Source organism: Corvus cornix, chromosome 1 (genome assembly GCF_000738735.6).
Source record: "Corvus cornix cornix isolate S_Up_H32 chromosome 1, ASM73873v5, whole genome shotgun sequence".
In the NCBI taxonomy this organism is placed as follows: Eukaryota; Metazoa; Chordata; class Aves; order Passeriformes; family Corvidae; genus Corvus; species Corvus cornix.
The window spans coordinates 26,925,922-26,943,563 of record NC_046332.1 but is presented as its reverse complement, the minus strand read 5'-3'; the positions used below and the strand labels follow the sequence as shown (position 1 = coordinate 26,943,563).

The 17,642-nt window shown below is 37.7% G+C and overlaps 1 protein-coding gene across 8 annotated transcripts in view; it reads left to right on the top strand.

Moving 5' to 3' along the window:
* The window catches only part of SPAG17 (sperm associated antigen 17), an 89,817-nt gene that overhangs the window by 53,453 nt on the left and 18,722 nt on the right, over nucleotides 1-17,642 (top strand). For 7 of the 8 annotated variants that reach the window (XM_039559779.1, XM_039559782.1, XM_039559770.1 and 4 more), the window contains exons 20-30: nucleotides 726-962; nucleotides 2,236-2,347; nucleotides 2,873-3,001; nucleotides 4,999-5,112; nucleotides 7,502-7,722; nucleotides 10,712-10,832; nucleotides 12,587-12,942; nucleotides 13,946-14,075; nucleotides 15,381-15,577; nucleotides 15,870-16,014; nucleotides 17,173-17,315. In XM_039559779.1, the coding sequence (XP_039415713.1) occupies nucleotides 726-962; nucleotides 2,236-2,347; nucleotides 2,873-3,001; nucleotides 4,999-5,112; nucleotides 7,502-7,722; nucleotides 10,712-10,832; nucleotides 12,587-12,942; nucleotides 13,946-14,075; nucleotides 15,381-15,577; nucleotides 15,870-16,014; nucleotides 17,173-17,315 (1,905 nt within the window). The remainder of the gene's footprint in view (nucleotides 1-725; nucleotides 963-2,235; nucleotides 2,348-2,872; nucleotides 3,002-4,998; nucleotides 5,113-7,501; nucleotides 7,723-10,711; nucleotides 10,833-12,586; nucleotides 12,943-13,945; nucleotides 14,076-15,380; nucleotides 15,578-15,869; nucleotides 16,015-17,172; nucleotides 17,316-17,642) is intronic. The other variant, XM_039559776.1, reaches the window with a different exon arrangement.

Genomic DNA, 17,642 nt, shown 5'->3' with positions numbered 1-17,642 from the left:
TGACACTATCCATTAATATGCACAACTCTAGCTTTATTTATGTTGTACTCTCCTGCTTTTTTTTGGCTCCTCACAGACATAGTATGTCTCATCTTTCTCACAGTGTGTAATGCTGTGCAATTCCAGTCCTGATATGGAATGTAGATAGGAAATGGTGTTAAGTGTCACAGCTCAAGCAAGACTAACACCTGACTTGTAACTCTCAATGCTTGCCATTTCTTCCCCAGAAATGCCTCTGCTTTGGTATGTTTAGACTATAAAGTGACACAAAACCCTATATACTCCAGAAAATCTCAAATGTCTTCCTGATGCAAGCTGATTATTTTGGCATTGATTCCTCTTTCTGTAAAAAATTTAAATTGTTTTATCTCACAGTTGCATTTGGGGAATAAACCAACATCAGTGATGCATTGTGGTTTGGTGATAAACATTGTGGAAAAGTATACAACAAAGTCATTCTCCTATGACTGATTGTGTAAGATATGAATAATCACCTGATTCATCTCCTGTGGTCAACAATGGCTGCCATTGTAGATTGAATGAATCAGTAATTTTATCCAAAATTTGGTGCATAATATTGTAAGACTTTGACACATTTGGAAACACAGCTTAGAACTTTGATTGCTTTGGTTTTGTTTGCTTCTACTTTTTTCAGCATGCACGTATGAAATATCTTGTAGTACAAAGATAAACACGGTCTGTTTAATTCCTGATATTGAATGTAGGCTTGGAAGATGGAGCAGGACCGATTACGAGAGGAAGAAGGGAAACAAAAGGAAGAAAAACAACAAATGGAAGAATCTTTGAAAAGTCAAAAGAAAAGACAGGAGATAAAAGATAAAGAAAGTAAAGATTCCAGCAAAAAGCCTTCCGAAGAGAAGTCTCAAAATGAGTCAGCAAAAGCCTCTGAACTTGAGGAGGATCATAGCATTCCAGACCCATGTTCTGGGAAAGTTTATAAGGTAAGGAGTTGTATTATTATACCACATTAGAAAAGTGCTAACTATATACAGAGTCAAGATTACAGCAAAGCTATTATCTATTGTGAATTTTGAGTTCAGAGCAAATTAAGCCTAATTGAGCCTGGTTACCTCTGTTGTTTTAGCAGCAGATCGTTTTCTAAAAGTTTTGGAAAGTAGGTTTTGATGTTCAAGGTTACCCTACACCTACAGATGATTTAATTTTATTTTTTAGTGTAATATGACATGAACACAAACATAAATTGATCATGTTGTGATTTTTGTGGGAGAGGATAGGAAAGGGGAACAAAAGAACTTGTCCCATCTTCCATATCAGGGCACTGCTAGACCTAGTTGAAGTTTTGACTGGAAATCACTGTTTCTTACATTTGCTCTTTCCAAATCCACATTCTTGAAGTGCCCTAATCTGAAATACGGATTTTTCCCATATATCAGAAAGTAACTCCATTGGCATGTGCACAATGGGAAACGTAGAGCTCAGCTCACTCTTGAAGATTAAGGCACATGAAATCTAAACTGTAATTGTGCTTCATGTCCCTAACAATCCCAGGAACTCATGTCTAGACGGTTCAATGGAGACAGCAGCTCCCCTTTTTCTGCCTGTTGCACTAACAGAGGGAGCTCCTCGCTAGTTTTGTTCAGTTTTTGAGCAGTTTGCACCGCCTTATATTTGCAGAGTCTGTCTTGCATCCAAAGCTTGCATATAATCGGTATAATTTAGTCTAAATTTGCTTAAGTACAGACTTCAGACTCAGAAATAGATGACATTTCAGTCTGAGCTTATTTGAGTATGCTCACATAATTTTTGCCATCTTGTGGCACTTTGGAAGGCATAGCAATCTAATTAGATTTACAGTATCTGAATTCCAAAGGGTAGAGGAATTCTAGAGGGTAGAAAGCTGAATCTTTACCTACCCTTTATGTGATCCCATGGCATAGTAAGTTGTCTCTTTGTATGTGACCAGAACTTTTCTTTCTCTCATACTGTATGTTAACCCACCGGTCTACTTGCTACTCTTCCGTTTCCATGATGGTTTTCACATGTAACAAGTTACTTCAGTTAACAACTGAGAAATTATTTGGATATAACAATAGCATACTAGATATTTTCTCATGTTTTTATTACATTAGTTAAATATCTAAGCAAAAGATGTTGAGAAGTACAGTGTGATCCTGATGATCTGTCCTTCATTTGCCTCTTTCATGGGTTCTGCCTTGCTCATTTAAAGATAATTTAAAACTTGTTTTTTTCCAGTTTCATGGCTACAATACAGGGGACAATGTCATTCAAGTATCAGGAACCAATCAATACCTTTTCCCATCCGATGGAGGACAGATTCAAGTAGAGAAGATAGAGTTTGTAAAAAGTGATTCTTTATTTCTTTATGTTTTGTTTTGACTCAGTACTAACTGATGGGATAGTTTCTTAATCCATAAATGCTTTTTCATGTCTCAGCAGTAAAAATTCAGTTAAAGAAATTCCGTATTAGCCTCTATCACTACTAATCTTTACATTTACACATATGTTAACAGTTGATAGATAAATGAAGTACCAGAAAACTAGAAATGCAGAAAAATCAGTTTGTTTTTATTTGTTCAATGGCAACGGATGCATGATATTTCAAGAACGTTCAAATTATTTTTCCAGTCAAATGCAATCATTATATCTAAGCAACAGATTCTTCTGCAGCCTCTCAGATCTAATTATTGGGAAGGTTTTGAATATTTAGCCTAAACGCAGATAAACTTAGTTTTGCTATCTTGGTCTTCTACTACCTGATTCAGTCGAGTTATGAGCAATTGTCTTTTTCTGAGTGCTTTAAAGTTGCACATGCAGAGTTTATTTGGGTGCAAATAAGTGGGAGCAATAAGAGTATTCCATTGCTTTACAGGTCCAACTTTGATAAAGGTGAAAGTAATAAAAGACAACCACAATTTCTTCATTCATATCACTGACCCCAAGAAAAACTTTAAAGAAGCTGAAGAACAAGAAATTAATGAAGAACAGCAAATTAGATCAGGTCAGTGGATTGATGTCACTGATATAAAGAATTAATAGTTTAACATATTTAATAATTGGATGCATAACTTATCAATTAACAGAAAATAAATTGTTACTAATGGCAGAGAGTAAGAAAATTCAGTGTTCCATAAAATGAAATAAAAATCCAGTTGGCTGACTTGAGCACTGTATAGAGAGATCTTAGCAAGATGTAGAAGCACAGTGCAGGTCAACAGGTGCAAACCAGTCTCTCTTCCAAAGCAAGGATGGAATGAAGAGTTACCATTCTTTAAGAAAATAATTTTCTTCTTTCATGGAGGACTCATTCAGATCTTAAAGTGGCCTGAGAAAGCCTAAGAAGATGAAAACTGAATCCTGTCCATTGTGACCATTGTGTAAATACCTGCCCTTGAGAGGGAAGATTTCCCCTTTTGGAGTGGATCTCCTTTTGTGGGTCAGATGACCATAGCATTAGTGCCTCCTCAAGACCTTTGCTGTGAAAACAGATCTTTCTGCAGTCCAGCAGCTGCTCTGTTGGTTGACATTTGTTAGCATTCAGAAAGCATTGAATCCAAATCCTTTCTGAACCCAGGTGAGAGTGTTTCCAAGAAGGAAGCCAGTTTGTAATAACTTGTGTATATGTTTGCCAAAAGTATTATGGAATTTCTGTCACCAATTTGAGGAGTAAAAAAAGGTAACTTAGACATATTAGCTCTTTTAATCTTCATCAGTGTTGGAAAGCATCCTGCTCTTGCTTCTGCCCTTGGATTCAGCAGCCACCAGCGATGTAATTGTGGGTTGTCTGAATAGAAAATTTGCATCCCTTCCACAGATGAGATTTTTTTTGTCTGCTGTTCTGAAAGCTGACCTGTGTCATTCTGGGGTCTGCCAGACAGTACTGGCAATCACCAGTGTGTGAGTATCTGAGACAAGTTGTATTCTCTGGGCACAAGTGAGAGGCTTTCCTGCCATGTAAACAAGAATACCTTATAGAAAGGCAGTAGGGAAGACAAGAATCAATCCATTCTGATACTTGACAGTGGCTGGATGGTACAATGGTAAACTTGTAAAGCTGTCAAAATTCCAAAACCACATCCTGCAGGTGGTATTCAGCAATAAGCATTGCAATGACAGACAAGAAATAGAAGCAGACAGGGTCTCAGGATGTGTCCCATGTTGATGAGATTGGTAGATGGCTAGGCCTGCCTTCATCTTCTTTTGTAGTCTTCTCTGCTACTCCTCACAGTTTTAAGCAGCTGTTCCCCATATGGGAAATGCCAAGTTTTCCTCGTACCAACAGAACATTTCTTTAAGGCAGGAGCAGCTGGAGTAGAGGCAAGGTAGGACCCAGTGTCTGGGAGGTGTGTCTTGCCTAGTTCATGTGGTTTACACCATGACATACTCATCACATGACACCTTGATTTGCACCTTTTGTGAGTTTGACTCCTGATCCAATTTTACAAATCCCAGACATGTCTTTAGATTTAATTTCTCCACTTTTTGTCCTTTCTTTTACTCTCTCCTCCAAGTACCCACATAGAGAATCATAGAATATCCTGAGTTGGAAGGGACCTTTGGGGATAATCAAAGTCCTGTCCTGTCCCTATGACATCTGAGAAACAGTGATTTTTGTTAGAGCATAGGCCACATACAAAAGAAATGGGCAGTTTCACATTCTTGTCAGTCAAGAAACAAGGACCCATAACTCCAGAACTAGGTTCTTTTGCTTCTTAAATTCAATAAGACTTTTCACTAGTTGTTGCTATTAAACCTGTTTTTACACACCCAGCTAATTAGAATGCTATTTCTGGATAAAAACCCACAGGTATATTGCACAAAACTGACTATTATATAGTACCCTATGAATGGAATGTTGGTTTCCCTGCCCTGTTTAGTCTATTTAGGTTAGTCATCCTCATGGAGGTTCCACTTTTCACACCAGCCGTTGGTTTACAGGTCAGGTGGTTCTGGTATGTGTTGCTATCTTTAATTTTTTTTTTTTTTTTTTTTTTTAAGGAGAACTGAAAAATCAGAAGAAAGCTGTGAGCAAGTTTGGATCTTTTTCAGCCACCTTGGAAAATGGAATCCAGCTGTCCCTGAGCTATTATGGACCTACAGGGGAGGCAGCAGGTAAAGTAAGCAAATAGAAGAGGATATTTGAGAACCATATGGGGAATTTTTTTTTCCTTTTTTTTTTCCTTCATACACTCCTTAACCCAATAATTTGTTGCATGCAATTCTGCCTTTCTCAGCAGCTGTTACTACATGGTAGGGAATTTTCAGCAAGGCTCAAAATGAGATTACATTGTCAAGAATATTCTATGATTCAATTTTCAAGATGGAGGGAGGTCTCCTAGCTTTTCTGCTTACTGTGAAAACAGAGCAGTGCAAGTATTGTTATTAAGTAGCCCAGCAAAATCAGCCAATTAATTTGAGCCAATGAAAATGTGATTTGATGAGGAGTCTTCTTGGTTTTCCAAGAAATAATATTTTTGTAAACTTATATAGGTGATTATGGAACTTCCATTTTACTTGAGGAGTTGGACTTTATATTACAGTTGTGCAGACATAATGAAGGATTTCTCTCAGCCTTTCAATAAACACATTCACCAACTGGAAGCAATTGCTTCAGAAAACCACAGTGAAAACAGCGTCTGCTTTTACCAAGAGCTTTTTGTTTCCATTTGAAAGGCCACTGAAACCATCTTATGGATAAAAGTGAAAGCCTTCTCTGATCAGAAAATAATTCCAGCATTTTTCAGCTCTTAAAATATGAAAACATTTAATTGAATGCATCTTTGTGTGGACTATGGTAAACCATTAAACCCTACACTCATTTTTAATTGTTCAAATATATTTTACAAATTAAATACTAAAAAAAAAAGGCTTTTTAGACTTGGGCCAAAAGAGCATTCCCAATAGTGGACTGCAAAAACTTGGATTTTTGGCATAAAAGAGAGACATGTCTAATTAAACACCTACATATCAGCTGTGCTGTTTAGGCTTTTTCACATTCACCATAACCATCCTATTCCACATTAGAATAATCCTTGCCATGTTGAGCTTTAGAGCACTGCTAACTGGCATTCTTTGATTGCTTGCAGTTTTTCTATGATCATTTGCTTATGCCAAATTCCCGTGGGTCTTTGTATCCTAGGTGCTCAGAATAATTCTGACCAGAAATACTCTCTTAGATGATTCTCATATGCCATCCATCCCTAATGCAGAATGGTATACCATGGAATCTGTAGTTTCTCTCCAGTGATCTGTTAAATTGTGTGCAAATTACTCTTTTTCCCTGCAGTACCGAAATAATTTTCTGGAAACTCTCTAATTCTCATTTTTCTTACTGTTTTTCACACTTTATCTATTTCATCTTCCTTTCAGGGAAGCTAAGGTGACAAAAGGCCTCGAGTTGTTTCTCAGCTTTATGCAACTTTTTTTTATTTCTGGGGAAATGTAATATTTCTTCAAGTTTTGAATTATTCTTTGTTTTCTCCAGCATTATCAAAAGTTAACTTTGGATCACCTTACATTTATGTTAGAAATAATCTCCTTGTCTCTTTATGAATTTGGGACTGCTTGAGCACCTGCTTTTGATTCCGGGTACTATAGAACCTCTGCACTTGTTCTTTGTGTCTTGACAAAATTATGAGAGTACAATTCCAAGTCCTAGACATGTGAATGTGTGTATAAAAGGAGGGAAGCCTTCCCTAACAGGCAGTCCTCTGGAATTTTACATCTCTCCCAAGATTTCTAAAGACACTTTATCTCAGTCTTAAGACTGAGACTCTTTTTCATTGTTACCCTCAGACAGCATGTTCTCATTTTTGGGGGCAACCAGAGTAAAGGCATAGGTAAAATTTCTATGAAAGGAAAGTGTCAGTGTGTTGAAATAATTACAGAAAACCTAAGTTTGTATTTATTTTATTTTCAAGAAATTGTTTTGAAAGGCAACATGACTACTTCCTGTTGACATGCCTAGCAGGCTGTCCTAATGCTTGGCTTTAAGAATTGCAAGAGTCTTATCAAGGCTAGATCATTAGAATATTTCTGAATAATTATAGGAAGGTAGACCTATGTAGTACAAAGTTGCTAGAGTCAGTCTGTGCTGGTTCAGCCTGTGATAAAGCATAATACAGTGATCATTTACTAGATACTACATTCAGAATGTCTCCACTTCTAAGTATTCTGGAGGTAAAAGAGAATTTTAAAATCGTATTTTTATATTTTTGAGGTGACGACCAAGTGACAACTTGTGGGAAGCAATAGTTTCAAGATGTCTTTTCTCTTTTCAAGATGCCTTTCTCTCTTAGGCTAATAAGTCATCAGTCTATGGGAAGATTTTCTAAATACTCTTATATACTCAGTCCCTCTATCTGAAATAATAAACTCCCCCACTGAGATTATTATTTCTAAGGTAAAATTTAGTGTATAAAATTTTAAAAAAAAATAAAATGTGGCCATCTACATTTATGAAACTTAATTACATTAAAAATATTGCTTTTCCCTTCCTTAGGTAATGAAACATGTCCTGTCTTAGCAAGAATTCTGAGCATCCCTTCTGTTCATCTTCCAACCGTAATTCCGACAACAGTTACTCCTATTACACCAGCTCCAGGAAAAAAAGATAAGTCTGACAGAAAAAGATCAGGAAAAGCTCTGCCTTCTGCCAAAGAAAACCGTGGCAAATTAGCCTCTTCATCACCTGATGACCTGGTAAAGCAAGAAGAAGAAAAGGTGAGAGAAGAGGCATTATCCAATCCAAAGACACAAACAAAAATTCAAATGTGTGAACTTCTGTAAAAGAATCATACATTCTTCTCAGAGGGCTTTGAGCTGTGCCTTTACAAATTTCTAACAATTTGTGGTGCACCTAAGGATATGTTTTGCTCATTCAGTTGTTCTCAGATGTGTGTATTGATAGCTGTTAATGAACTTAGTCTTTATGACTCCATGATGTAAAGCAGTGTGTCTGCCATGGCCCACATGCTTTTGTCAATTTTGGCTTTAAAGTTGCAGCTGCTACACTGCAGATGATACTCTGCAGAGGGCTGGAGCACCTCTCCTGCAAAGACAAACTGAAACATTTGGGGTTGTTCAGCCTGGAGAGGAGGATGCTCTGGGAAGACCTTAGAGCAACTTCCATTACCTAAATGGGGCTACAAGAGAGCTGGAGAGTGACGTTTTACCAGAGCATGCAGTGACAGGACAAGGGGGAATGGCTTTAAACTGAAAGATTTCGATTAGTTATTAGGGAGAAATTCTTTACTGTGAAGGTGGTTGAGGCACTAGAACAGATTGCCCAGGGAAGTTGTGGATGCCCCATCCTTGGAAGTGTTCAAGGCCGGGTTGGACGGGACTTTGAGCACCCTGGTCTAGTGGAAACTGTCCCTGCCCATGGAAGGGGGTTGAAACTCAACAATCTTTAAGGTCTCTTCCAACCTAAGCCGTTCTATGATTACTAACATCTCGATTACAAGAACTGCTAAATTTTTAGTTTAACCAAGTAGAATTTTTTTGTGCTTTCCAAAACCGGTATTCAAAAGTCTAACCAACCAGCAAATTAATGAAGACAGCTTTGCAAAGTCTTGCTCTGTGATTCGTTCTTTCCAGCTGATCACAAGCCAGGGACCAGCAATTTGAGGAAGTTACTTTTGCCTTTAGCTGGAGTACTTCTATCAGGTCTTTGGAAAGAATGAATGAATCTTTGGAAAGCAGATTCTGAATTTCTTTTCTGAAATAGTTTTTAGTACGTAGTGGTTGAAGTAACACCGTGTCTGTTGTTGCAACACAGATTCTGTGCATATCCACAAAAAGTGCTCCTTACCTAATTTCAGCATGGAAAGTGGTGTAGGGAGTTGCCAAGCAACACTCAGCATAACATACATGAATTTTGTGGCACAAACAAACCCTATAGAAAAATAGCCCTATAATTAAAGATCTGTCAGGATGACTTCCAAACTAAAAGGCTTTTAACTCATTGGATAGAGAGTACCTGTATTAGTGCATACAGCACCTGTCTGTGTGAGTCTGCAAGTATTTTGCAGAGCAGGATTAGAATCCAAACCGGACTTGACAAATTCACATGGATACGGTCTGTAAAACAGGATGCAATTCAGTAAGAATAAGTGGTAGGTTCTACAAATTACATATAAATAAACAGTATATATCTACAGAATGGATAACAGTTGTGTCAGTGACAGTTCCATAGAGAAAGGTCTGAGAGTTGTCATGGATCACAAGCTATACATAAGTCAACAATGCCATCTTCCTGTGAGAAGGGCAAAGACCACAGAGATGTGAATACAGAGGATTATAGCCTACTAAATAAATATGTGAAGTTATTTTTCTTTCAGGGCTGGTAGAGTCTCAGTTGGAGTATTGTGTCCAGTTACGGATACTGCACTGCAAGAAAAATATGGGCCTCACTGAAAGTTTTAAGGAAAGCATGAAGAAAGATTACAAGTCTAGAAAACTTAATCAGTGGGGAAGATTTACAGGAATTGGTTTGGGTTTATTTTATCTTGAGCTGAGAGACAGAATAGCCTTCTCTAAAGACCTTAAAGAACACCATCATCTCTTATGTGAGCCCATATCATCAGCAGAAAAAATCAGAAGTAAACTAATTTTCTGCAGTAGTGATTCAGGTCAATCAATGGGAAAATGTCAGTAAGGTTAATCAAGGTAAAGCACTGGAATAGTTTACCAGGAAATCTCCAGCCCTGGAAATTTTTAGAATAGGTTAGAATTAGAATTTTTTGCTAACAATATAGTTATACTTGATTATTCTTTTTACCATTAGACAGGCAGAAGAAGATGACAACTGAGGGTTACTTCTGCCCTATTCTGTGACTTCTACATCATGATCCTGTGACTACAACCTTACAGTACTGAGAGTAGCCTTAATTACCAGTAATAGTACATAAATTAACTGTAAAATAGACAGCATATTTTATGCTGAAAAACAGGTAGCAAAATATCTGCCATTTCCCCCCTATATTTCTATTCCTAGAAAGCAAGAATATGGGATAATAGCAGGACAAGTTCTCTCTGTTACATGTGTCTGCAACCAAAAACTGTTTTCATCTTACGACTACTGGCATAGTGTAGTCCATTGTTGCATAGGCCTTTGAGGGAATGACATGTAAGAGTATATTGTTGTATGTTTTAAAAAATGTTCCAGGGCCTTCAGACATTCCTTAGGTCAATCTCGTTTTTTCTAGTCATCAGAAGAATTTCCACTGCAGAGCAGTGCAAAGAGGATTACACATTTTGACTGCCAAACATTCTTTCCTGTCCCCTTCCTGAGTCACTGCTGTATTTGCAGCAGATTGGAAGTACTGCTCTACAGATCTTTTGTGCTCTTTTAATGATTATAGGTAAAATAGCTGGTGGGCAGCTTCAATAATTATTTCATTTTGTTATGCTTCACATTACCCATTGTCTTCTCATCTTGATACGGTGCACAAGACAGCATAGTGACTCAGCAAAATGAATAAAGTTAGGAGGGATTGCTCTTCAAGGTGAATGAAAGAAGATAGCATAATCCAAGAAAATAACTAATGTTTCCACTTCAGAATCCACAAACTCTGAAAATGTTAAATATGAGTGGTAGGCAGCACGTTTTTGGAAAACAAATGTATTGTTAAAACTGAAATCTGTAGTCTAATTTTTTCCTTTTTATTTTAAAATGTGGATTAAAACGGATTCATGTTTCATTCTGTAGATGGAAATGGAAGAACCAGTTTCCCAAACACAAGAGATGTCAGATGCTCCTGCTTTTCCGAGTTTGAATGTCTCGTGTCCCAATGGACTTGTATTAACTTTCCTTGGTGAAAGTTTTGGAGGTTAGTTTTCTGAGACACTGCAAAGTAAGGAATTTAAGAGAAGCTAAGATTACAGAAGAAAATTATTTCTTTGTTGATGGGTTTAGATGTAACTCTAATGTTTTTAATATGTCAGAATGCTAAGTCTGTCAGAATGTCTATTTAATAGTATTTGCAACATAAATAATGTGGTTTTATTCAAACAAATGTAAGATCTAGAATCCCAAGTTCTTGAACATATTGAAGGCAGGGAAACTAGCAGCCCTAAAAAGCCCTTGGGAGTCATGTTGGATAATCATTTGAGTACGAATGTAGATTGGAATACTAAATAAAAATGAGCAAATTCGATAAATAAATACATATATCTTGAGGAATCTTGAGTGATAGCAGGAAGATAGTTACATTGCCTGTATCTTCACTTCCTTTGAAAGCTTATGTACTTAAGTCCCCAAGACAAAATGTTAATGTGAAAGATTCAGGGAAGAACGACAAGAATGATTAAAGCATCAGAAGATGTATCTTACAGTGAGCTCATTTCACCACAGAATTTAATTACCAAAGGTCAAAGGAGTGGCTGGTGCCAGCCTGGAAGTACAAGGAAACAGAATTTTGGTGATAGCTTGTAAACACATTCTACAAAGGTATTACAATTTTCAGGGGCTTGAAACTGAAAACCAGGACTTTAGATTTAAGTTATACTCACTTAACAGTAAGAATGATTAACAAAACTAACCAAGGCTGTGATGGAGTTTCTGCTACTGGATGTTTTACAATCAGGGGTTTTTTGTTGCTTTGCTAAAAGATGCAATCAGTTTCAAACAGGAATTATTTCAGAGAAGTCCTTTGATTTATGCCATCCAGTACATACAGAGAAAACACTCATAATAAGCCTTTCTGCCCTTGTCATCAAATTTCCTGTAGAAGACTGATGGGGTATATAGATATTTAAAAGCTTCTGTGCCTCACATACCCTTCTGCAATAATTCTTTTTTCCAGTTTTTGAAAATCAGGTGAGGTTCACCTTTGCATGTTGTAAACTGTAGTTTTTGGGACTTTTTAGTCATGCCATTAGGTTTTGAAGCAGAAAAATGTGAATTTTGTTGTCATCTAGTTAGTTTTAAAAGCAGCCATGTACAGATGTCATTTAATACTTATGTACAACAAATCCGTACAGCCCAGCAATTGTGCTCTGATTAATCTGGTATGAAGTAAAGAACATGCAGAATGTTCTCACACATACATAGTATGGCAAGAAGCATAAATTGAAATGCTGCATAGTTGAGGTGAACAGAGTAAATACATGGAGTCTCTCAATACAGTTACCATCATACTCAAAACACTGCTGTCATTTAATCTAAAAAACTTATTTTTCAAGCAGACAGAATATATAACTTGGGTTTCTATACAAATTCAAACTTGGTGAAACTTGGGGCTTTTTTCCATCATGTATGGGCAGTTAGGGAATTCCTCTCACCTGATGTTAGTCTTCCAAAAGTTCGGCACCCATAATAAATCCATCTTCAAATTTCCCTTGTTTTCATTTGGAAAGACAGCCACCTTCATAAGAGGATGCAGAGTTTCTGAGTAGGTGACTCTTTCGAATTTTTCTCTGAAATCAGAGTCTGTGCCTTACTCTGTGAATTACAGATTCAGCCAAGGAAGGGTTAGTCTTACTCACCTAAAGTGGCATACCTTCTGTTGACCATGATTCTTGGTGTGTAGCACTGTTTGAATGTGTGCTATGCAGTATTAAGTAATTCAAAGTTTGTTTTCAGATTCGAAAGGCGGAGCCACTAGCACTGAAGCAGAGAAAGAAGTGGAGAAAGAGGAAAGTGAGGTCAAAGCAGATGGAGAGGAGGAAGAGGTTATGGAAAGTGGAGAGAAGGAAGAGGTTGTGGAAAGTGGAGAGGGGGAACATCAGGTTACAGAAGATGAAATAAAGCATGAAGACACCAAAAGCAAACAGGCTGAGCAGCCTACTCTGGAAATTCTGGTTAGACAGAGTTATCCCCAAAAGGTAAAGAACTGTCATCTTTATACACCTCCGGCGAGGCAAACAGAACAAGAGATGTCAAGAGTCATCACTAGTCAAGGAACTGTCATAAAGTACCTGATGGATGGATCTACCCAGGTATATTTAGTAGAATTCCTTGCAAGCAGTACGATTTAGTGCAATTCATTGTGATGGAAGGTGATTACCCTTAAACTTGTTTTTGTCTACTGAGATACAGAAGAGTCCAGTGTATAGATGAAGGAGTTAAGTAATACCAAATTATGCAGCCACGTCAAGACTAAAATGCTCTTGGCTTTATTCAGAGTCAGAACTTAGGGAGACTTAAGCATGAAAATTTCAGGCATGTGAAGATTTTAGGCAACTTTGTGGTTAGGAAATAGCTGAATGTGCTTCGGAGAACTACATTCCTAAGTTTAAGCATCTGAAGTGTGGGTTAGTTCAGCTTTGGGTATTTTTGGCAATATGAAAGCATCCATGTATTTTTTTCAGTTTAAACAGTCATATGGGATCCAGAAAGACCTGAACTGACAGCTGGCAGGTGTGTCCTGAGAGGAGGGGCTGAGGACTCTGTGCTTGTCTGCTTTGGAGAGACAGAAGCTGAGGGTCAACCTCCTTGCTCTCTGCAGCTCCCTGAGAGGAGAAGTGGAGAGGGAGGTGCTGATCCCTTCTGCTTGGGATCCACTGATAGGACACATGGGAATGGCTCAAAGGGGCACCAAGGGAGGTTCAGACTGGACATTAGGAAGCATTTGTTTACCAGGAGGGTGCTCAGACACTGGAACAGGCTTTCTAGAGAGGTGGTTGATGCCTCAAGGCTGTCAGTGTTTAAAGGGCATTTGGACAATGCCCTTGACAAGATGCTTTAACTTGGTCAGCCCTAAAGTGGTCAGGCAGTTGGAGCAGGTGATCATTGTCGATCCTTTCCAACTGAAATAGCCTATTCTATTAATCTCTTTAAGATAGCTTCTGTATTTCTTGTTTTCATTCTGAGAGTTTTACTTTTTTCCTCTCCATCACCCACAGTATTCTAGTGACTATCGCATTTGTGACACATCCTTTTAAGGCTTTCTAGTGGTGTTTGAATTGATTTTAACCTCTAGTATGTCTTTGATTTCTGTAGATTCTGTTTGCTGATGGCACAGTGAGTAGGAGTCCTGATTCTGGTCCTGTCCTACCACCACCTACAATTCCAGGTGACATACAATCCTTATCAGAATTAGAGCTTTTATCTGAGACCAGCACTAGCAAAGGTAACATGTTTGTGTTTTGGACAGATACAAAGTTAGTAGGGCTGATGATACTTAATAAAGGGCATGTTTCTTTAGTCTGAAAACTCTGCCAGTGTGAAAATGCAATTTTATCTGTACTCAGCTGCTGCACGCTGCTATGTTACCTTCACAGGAAATCATTTCTCTCCTACTCCAAATTTCTTTTTCTTCTAACTTGGTAGGACTCTAATAAGTAAAAAGTTGTGTAAGAACTTCACTGGTATCGGAATGATTAAACACAAAGTCTTTTAAAAGAGATCCTTGTAACTACCATAGTGTTAAATCCTTACTTTTGTCTTACACAGTTTTTAGTCTTTGTATTAAGAATTGCTTCTCTCACAGAGGATACATTTTTCTTTCTCACTGTATGTATTCTAAGGCACCTACTATTGGTCCTTATCAATTGGTTGTATGGACTTGTGGTTGGTGGTAATATAGCCATTCTTACTGTATTTTGTTTGACTGAGAAAGAACCTAATAAATGTTTACCTCATATCTCAGAGTGTACTCCAAGATCATTTTCAGTATCACTTAATACACAGAATAATTATGACCTGTCATATTAATTTACAGTTTATTGGAAGTATGTGAATAAAAATGGCTGCTGAAGAGAAAGGGGTCTCAAAACCAGACTTTTTAAGTCAAGTCAAGCCCTTTTTCTTAGGATATTCCTTAAGATAACTGGAAAGATATTTCAGAACAATTCTGAAAAACCATTTTCTAATATGAATTCTCAATATCTGTGACCAGTGTATGTCCTTTATTTATGATCACGTTTTCACCTTCCCTACCTTTCCTCTCTTCTGCTTATTGTTCACAAATTTCTGTTGAAGGGTTTCATCTCTTTTTGGTTTGGGGGTTTGATTTTTTTTTTTGCTAGATATTTGCTGTAAGTCTTTTAGCCTGGTCTCAGGACTGTGCTCTTGTCTTTTGCATACACTTAGTCTAAGTTATTTTTCCTGAACATGGGAGTCAAGGGTTCTCTATAACATTCTTAATAAGATGTCTCCAATTCTCTTTCATAATGAGATCTTCATCCTTTTCTTCTGATGCACCACAGGATTGATGGCATTAGCATGCTATTTACTTTTTATGTAAGGAAGAGCATTAGATGAGATCAGTTCAGGAGCATGCCTTTGAGGAGCAGGAGCTGTAATTTTCTTCTAGCCTGTTAGATAGCTCTTCTTGCAATTCTGTCAAAAGCAATGTTCACAAACTGCACTTTACTGGTTTTGTCTTTTGCCTTAGAGAATATCAAGTCTGATACAGAAATTTTTGTTTCTGCAGGAAAACGCAGGGACAAGAGCGTTCTATCACACTCGCTCAAGGATGAGGAGTTTGAAAAGGCCAATTCTAAGCAATCTAAGGCAGGAACTTGGATAACAACAACTCCTTTAGGCATTCAAGTGGGCACTGAGGGTGCAACAAGAATGGATCTGAAGCCACTGCTCATGTATCAGGCCACAGACCCAGCTGATGGAACGGTATTACTGCTTTTGTGTTACTATAGCACTGTCTGTAAGCTGAGAGACAGGGCTGCCATCACATAAATGGTAGGATTTTTTCTTTGAAAACATCCTACAGGTTGTGTTATTGCACTGTTAGAAATACAGTAGCTTTAGATTTTGAAGAAAATGTGACTCCTCTGTCTCTGAAATAGATGAAGATGTGGTAGTCAAGCTTCTTCAGAGCTTCAGTGCTGTGCCTTATATTGTCGTCATTGCTGTCACAAGTATCACAGTGCCAATATAAATTAGTATTCCTCCATTCTTTCAGATTATGACTGTACGAGAAGATGAGGTGATAATTGTTGAGAAGCCGAAGGGCAGAAGAGTAGTAGAGCATGCTGATGGTACCAGGATCACAACTGTTTTTGAAATATGTGAACACCATTCTGTACCAGAGGGTAGTGTGGAAACAGGTAACATCAAAAGGGGAGCACTTACTTTTCTTGCACTTGATATATCTTGTGAAGCAGAAAGTTGCCAAAATATATACTAAAATATAAAGGTGGCTTATACAAGGAGCCTAGATAACAGATCCACTAGTGCAGTCTAGGCTTACTTTGTCTGATTTCTTTCAGCAGCATATTCATTGCAAAATTTATATTGTTCCAAGAAATTAAATTTCCTTCTTTCATACCTATGTGGTCCTCCTTCACCATGAGACCACAGTGCCAGAGTTTTAGTATGCTCATTGCCCTCTCTCCACTTGCCCTAACAATAACAAGCAAGCTGCTTTGAGTTTTAACTGAAGAGGTGTATGTAAGGACCTAGGCATCCTTATATTCCCCAGTGAAGCCATGGACTCACCAGCCTTGGAGATACTGGATATCTGAATATGGCTATGGAAAATGTCATGCCAAGAAAAGTGAAACTTATATTTGCCTGAAATAAGTGGGGCTAAAGGTCATCTGTGTTTCTTCTGGCTGGTGTTGTATTCTGTATGCCTGCTTCATTTGCTAGACAAGTCCTGTCCTCCTTAATTAAAATGAAGGGGACTTCTACTGTGTGGGTGTCTGGACTGTTCAAACAGTATAGGAAAAGACCATTACTGAGTTAGCAGGAAATGTTCAGGAACATTTCCCTGTGGGATTTTAGAAGTCAAAAGACCCTTGAACTGATCTGTCTCTTCAATGGAAAGGCAATGACCAGATTAACATATCTGTTTGATTTGTTTTCCAAGACTTACGCTGTTGAATAGGAATTTCTTCACACTTTAGAGCTTGTATTACAGGCACAAAGAATTTCAGTGATTCAATTTGTATGTTACAAATATCCAGATCATTATGATTAGTACCAGAGAGTACTTTCCTGGCCAGCTACAGACGGTTACAGAAATTTTTTGCTCTTGGGTTTTCCTACATTGAATTCGCAGTCCAGAACTTCAAAGGTTGTGTATTGTTTACATAACATAAAAAATATGTGATAAAGGATGCTATGAAGTTTATGAAGGTCTTGCACTGAGGAGATAAAGATCCAGCAGTATAAGAGAAAAAGCAAATTGAATCCTAAGACATTTCCATGATTCATGTTCTTCTGTCTCATTGTTCCGTATAAATTCTTCGATGAACCCTCAGAAGTCATCACAAAGAAGGTCAAAGGCACACGAGTAGAGAATCTTGAGTTTGCTACCGTTATAACAAATTGTGAGGATGGTACCTGTTGTACTCTCTTTGGAGATGGGACATCTATTCTAGCAAAGCCACAGGGAACATATCAGGTGGGAATTATTTTTAGTTTGTGACAGTGACATTTTATCTTCATGTTCCAAGTTCTCTGCCATTAGCAGCTCTCACCTTGATTGCCTCCCTTATCTATAGGATTCACAAATCCTATTAGTCCATCTTTTTCATACTCTGCCGATGTTTAGATATTTACTCACAAATGTACAGTATATGTAAATCAGAGTCTTCAATTTCCTGAAGTTAAATATTACAGAGACTAAGGTCAGCCTACCTCTTGGACCTCACCTTCCTTCTTTCTCTCCCTTTGATTCCTGTTAACTAGATGATTCAGTATTAAATATCGGAAAGCTGTCCTTTTGATT